General features: G+C 59.2%; 1 protein-coding gene across 1 annotated transcript in view; it reads right to left on the reverse strand.

The window, feature by feature from the left end:
• Window positions 1-5,790, reverse strand: part of UROC1 (urocanate hydratase 1) — a 28,826-nt gene that overhangs the window by 4,215 nt on the left and 18,821 nt on the right. Inside the window, exons 20-21 of the mRNA XM_040247259.1 lie at window positions 4,897-4,996; window positions 2,185-2,266 (exon numbers count right to left, since the gene is read on the reverse strand). Of these exons, the coding sequence (XP_040103193.1) occupies window positions 2,185-2,266; window positions 4,897-4,996 (182 nt within the window). The remainder of the gene's footprint in view (window positions 1-2,184; window positions 2,267-4,896; window positions 4,997-5,790) is intronic.

Here is a 5,790-nt window from a genome sequence, read left to right on the forward strand (position 1 = left end):
TGGGGGCTGCAGGGCTGGGCTCTGGGGGCTGCAGGGCTGGGCTCTGGGGGCACGGCCAGGTTTGCTCCGGCCAAAACGGGCTGGGAGGCCACTGCAGAGGCGGCCGGTCTGGAGCGCTGTCCTGCTGTGCAGGGCCACAGCGCCCCCTGCTGCTGCAAGGGCCCAGGGGTCCAGAGAGCCGCCCAGGCGACACCCACCCCCAACCCAGGGCACCCTGGCAGGTGCAGCTTGAACCGCCCGCTGCCTCAGTTTTCTCATCTGTGTGTTTCTTCTCCGAGATGAGGTGAGAGGAGATCCAAACGCTTGCCACGTGTCCACTTGCCATAAACAACGGTTCACTTCACTTCAGTCGCTCAGTCGTGTCTGACCCTTTGTGACCCCATGGACTGCAGCACAGCAGGCTTCCATGTCCATCACCAACTCCCGGAGCTTACTCAAACTCATGTCCATTGAGTCGGTGATGCCATCCAGCCGTCTCGTCCTCTGTCATCCCCTTCTCCTCCCGCCCTCAATCTTTCCCAGCATCAGGGTCTTTTCAGATGAGTTGTTCTTTGCATCATGTGACCAAAGTATTGGAGTTTCAGCTTCAGCATCTGTCCTTCTAATAAATATTCAGGACTGATCTCCTTTAGGATGGACACCAGTTGTTCATTTGTCTCAGCAGCAAATGGGACATTGTTACTTATAATGAGAAATAAACATTTGGTCTTTGTCCACGGTTCCCAGCACAGAGCTCCTTGCTGCTACTGCTACTGAGTCACTTTAGTCGTGTCCGACTCTGTGCAACCCCATAGACGGCAGCCCACCAGGCTCCCCCATCCCTGGGATTCTCCAGGCAAGAACACCAGAGTGGGTTGCCATTTCCTTCTCCAAGGCATGAAAGTGAAAAAGTCAAAGTGAAGTCACTCAGTCGTGTCTGACTCTTAGCGACCCCATGGACCGCAGCCCACCAGGCTCCTCTGTCCAAGGGATTTTCCAGGCAAGAGTACTGGAGTGGGGTGCCATTGCCTTCTCCAAAGAGCTCCTTAAACTCTTGTAATTTCCTGTGATGAGCAGGATGAAGGTGTCTTTCATCCTGTTGATGAGGTGACTTTGGGAATTCACCCAAGGGGGCAGGGCTGGCTGCCAGAGGAGTCATCCTGTGACCTGCGCTTGGAACCTGGGGCCCAGTCCCTGACCATCGCAGAGGGGGAAGGGCTGGAGGTGGAACCAGCCACCTGTGGCCAGCGATGGAGTCAGTCACACCCATGGAAGGAACCTGCAAGGAAGCCCCAAAGGAGGGGCCTGGCGAGTGGCCGGCCGGGGAACCAGAGCACAGGCAGGCGGGGCCGCGCCTGCGCAGGCCCCCACCGGCAGGGGGGCCTTCGCATGCTCACCCCGTTTGTCTCCTCCTCTGGCTACTGATTCACACCCTTTGACATCTTTTGTAATTTTTTTCAGAAATTCCTGCCTTCCGTGAGCTGCTCCAGCAAAGCAGGAGAACCAAGCCGGGGGCCGTAGGGACCTGTGATCTCCAGCTGGGGGGCGGGGGCCGGGGGGGCACAGGTGATGCTGCAGACCTACCACTGGGGTCAGGAAATGGGGCGGGGGGCGGAGGGGTCAGGAAATGGGGCGGGGGGCCGAGGGCCGAGGGCCGGCCCTGAGGGACTGAGCCCCCAGCTGTGGGATGTGGCGTCAGCTCCAGGCTGAAAGCTTGGGGCCGGACCTGAGCTGAGCTTCAGGACACCCAGTGCTGGAAACGGCCACGGGCTGAAACCTGGTGCAGAATTAGCGACGACCTCGCGAGGGCACTCGCCTAGGGCCCAGGAGGGAGCCTCCCAGAACCCCAGCTGGCCCGTGGCTTGGGCTGGAGACAGGCCTTGCTGGGCAGTGCAGGGCCAGGAGCCAGGGAGCCCAGAACTAGGTTCCCGCCGCCCAGCCCAGCCGCCCTGGCCAAGTCAAAGGACGGGGCCAGGATGACTCTGAGGCTTCCCTGGATAACGTCTGTCACAGCAGCAGGAGAACCACACCGGAAAAGATGACTCACGGCGTCCCGCGAGAGGCAGGAGACTGCACAGGTGCAAGCTGGGCAAGGCCCCCACATCCAGTTCACATGAGGAGCCCTCAGCAGAGGGAGCTCGGAGGGCCCCTCGAGACTTCCGGGGAGCCCCCACCCGCGCCACTGGCCCTCGGGAACCTTCTTACCAGCCAACGCCCCCGCCGTTGTGCAGGGCGACCCAGGTGGCCCCACGGAACGCGTCGCCCACAAAGTTCTGCACAGCCATGTCTGCAGAAAGAGAGCACGGTCAGCCGGAGCCGGGCGGCCAGCCTGGGCCAGGGTCGGGGGGTCAGAGAGGAACCAGGGAGGGCGCCTATAGGAGGCGCAGACACTGCGTTCGCAGAGCCCGGCGAAGCGGGAGCACCGAACGAGTGCCCGATTCCCGCTGCCACCTGCCCGGCACAGGTGCAGCACCCCAGAGGCACTGAGGGTGGAGGAACTGTCGCTCAGGCGACAAACAACACCAGCCCCACCCTTGAGAGAAGCGCGCTGAGGGCGCGGGGCAAGCTGCACGCCGCAGACTGCTCCTGGGCATCCCTGGGCGAGGCCCCGCGGCAGGTAACCAGACAGGACTCTGCAGGGAGACAGGCGCCCGCAGAGAGAAGGGAACCAAGCCTCACTCCTGTCCAAGGGCCTGCTGAGAGAGTCGATGCCGCCCTGAGACCCACGCTCCTGGGCCAGGGACAAAGGGCTTGGCCCCTGGTGGGCTCTTCCCCAAAGCCCCCCCAGAGAAGAGGCGGGGGTCCTGGGAACGACTGCCGTCTAGCTTGGGACTGTGAGAAGCTCCAGAAGCTGGCAAAGGCCGAGGAGCGACCCACCCGCCCCGGCTGCCTCCTGAGACATCGGGGCCCTGCCCACACTTCGACCCAGGCCTCCAGAAACGGATTTCAGACTCTGGGCCTTCAGAACTTCAGGGAACACGCTCCCGCTGCTTCCAGCTTCTAAGTTTGTGGGCAGCTTTTACACTGGCGGAAGAATACCAATGTAAACTACACGAACGTCAGAGAACGTGAGAGCCGGCAGTATCCTCAAGGGTGAAGAGCGGCGTCTCTGGTGGTCCTGCAGTTAAGACTCTGCGCTCTCAACGCAGGGGGCCCGGGGTCTGATCCCTGGCCGGGGGACTAGGGTCCCACCTGTCGCATGAGGCGGCCAAAAAACGTTTTAAAATAAAAAAAAATAAAAATAAAGAGAGCCGTCACACGATGGTAAAGACGTCCATTTTCCAAGAAGAGACAATACACATAGACAAGCGCGCAGCTGACAACACAGCTTCACAACGCACGCGGCGCGCGCGCGAGGACCGCGGAGGGGCCGGCTGAGCGCGGCGGCCGGCACCGCGCCATCTCCCGCTCGCCCATCCAGGGGACAGGGCAGCAGAAGGGCAGCGAGGATCCTGACCACAGGAAGAGCGTTGCTGACCGACTTCACCCGGTGAGAGGCCGAGAACAAGTCCCCAGGGCTTCTCTGCTGGTCGCGTGGCTAAAACGTCCCCTCCCAACGCAGGGGGTGCAGGGGCCATCCCCAGTGGGATGCTGAGACCCTACGTGCCTCACGGCCGAGAAACTAGAACATGAAACGGAAGCAGCGCTGTAACCCATTTAGTAAAGATGGTCCACACCAAGAAAAACCTCTTAAAATTAAAAAAAAAAAAAAAAAAAAAAAAACAAGCCCCTGAGTAACAGCAGAATACAGATTCTTCCCAGGGGCATCAAGATGGATCACCTTCGAGGCCAGAACACAACCCTTAACACAAATTTAAAATAACAGGATGAATACAAAGCTCTCAGACTATAATGGAATTAACTCAGAAGTCAGTAACAGAAAGATAATTGGAAAATCTCCCCAAACTTAAAAATTTTAAAAGATACTTCACAATAATCCATGGTTCCAAGAGGATGTATCAAAGGAAATTTAAAAGTGTTCTCAACTGAATGAAAACAAAAATATATTTTTCAAAAAATCGGTACGATGCAGATAAGGCAGCGTTTAGAGGGAAATTAATAACGTTAAAACATTTTTATTACAAAAGAAAACCTCATGAAACGAGAAAGAAGAGCAAATTAAACCCAAATAGGAAATAGGAAAAAGATCACAGTAAAAATAAGAGTAGACATCAGTCAATTTGAAAGCAAAAAAATAACAGAATAAAATCTAACTAAAAACTTATTTGAGAAGATCAATAAAATTAAACAATGCCTAGCCAGGCTGATCAAGGAGAGAGAGAGAAGACAGGAAGGACTAACCTCAGGAAAGACCATGTGAGCTCACGGGCACTGGAAAGATAGTGAAGGAATAGGATTCTCCACCCAGCAGTCTCACAGCTCACATGAGATGGACCTGTTCCTCAGAGTGACGTGGACTGGTGTTCCTGGGTGTCCACTCCTTCCCTAGGGACCCCACCCACGACGGAAGGAGCCCTGGGTGCTGGGGACAAGAAAGCCCCCAGGAGCAGAAGGCAGCTCCGGGTGAGGGTTAACGGCCCCTCTCGGAACCCGGCCTGGGGGAGCTGACGTGACTCCCACACACAAACTCAGTGCACCCGTCACAACAAAGAAGGACCCGCTGTTGGCTCCTCGTCACAGAGGAGGACCCTGAGGACCTTCTGAAGACCACCTGGCGCGTGCTGGGGTGCGCCCAGGTCTCAGGCATCCACCGGCCGGGTCCACGGGCTCCTGCTCACGTTTACAGCCGTGTCCCGGGCCCCAGGGCCGCCTCCATCGTGGGTGTGTCACCCTGGGCCTTGCCCCTCAGAAGCCAGCAACTTTGCACAGCACCGTGACAGACTGAATGAACCACGTGATTTTTACATAAAACCCAAATCCAACAGAAACACAGCTTAGACGCCCTGTCCTCCTCACCTGCACAGAAGGCAGAGCCGTCGTAAATGTTGGAGGTCTCCCGAAAGGGGCTGTCGGTGCCGCTTACGTCATGGTGGTCTCGGCTCAGGACCACCGGCGCCTGCGGTGTGGAAGGGCATGAAAGGTCAGCGGTGGTGTCCACTGCCTGGCCCGGGGCAGAGTTCAAGGGTCAGGCCACGCCAGACGCCCTTTGGACTACCCTGGGAAGCAGACCCTCTGCAGGAGGGCGCAGGGGGTTTCCAACGCCCCCCAAGACCGCCCAGAGATGCCCCTTCTGTCCACCCGGAGCCCGTACGCCCCCAGGCGCTGGCTCTTGAGTCGCCGCTACCCTGTCCAGTCACCACGCCCACTTTACGGGGCCCCCATCTCAGGGCTGCAGGAACAGGCAGGGGCTTCGGCTCTCACCGGAGGTCGCAGGGGCTTCCCTGCGCTTCAACAAGCCGGGCCTGACCCCGCTCTGCACGGGACCCCCAGCCCAGTGCGCTGGCACCGGGGACACTCAACGGCTCCGCCTGCAGCACGGAGCCCAGTTCCGACCCTACGCGCACTCCTCGCTCACTTTATCCGCGGAGCGCCGCAGTCTCAGAGACCGTGGACTGATGGCCTTGCCCGCGCATCCCGCCTGCACCGGGCGGGACCCTGGCTGCCCTGTGTTCCGCCGGGAGCCAAGTGTTGGAGCAAGGCTTGCACCTGGGTGGGGGGGGCGGCGCTCAGGAAGGAGGGGCGGAGAGGGAGGGGTGGGGATGAAGAGGCGCCGTGTGCGCATGCGCCGAGCGGGTGACCAGGGCTGACTGGAAGGAGGCGGGAGGAAGGAGTGGAGGGGAAGGTGGGACGAAGAGGCGCTCTGTGCGCATGCGCCGAGCGCGGTGGGCGGAGCTGACTGGAAGGAGGCGG

The sequence above is a fragment of the Oryx dammah genome, unplaced genomic scaffold (genome assembly GCF_014754425.2).
Source record: "Oryx dammah isolate SB20612 unplaced genomic scaffold, SCBI_Odam_1.1 HiC_scaffold_9, whole genome shotgun sequence".
Classification (NCBI taxonomy): domain Eukaryota; kingdom Metazoa; phylum Chordata; class Mammalia; order Artiodactyla; family Bovidae; genus Oryx; species Oryx dammah.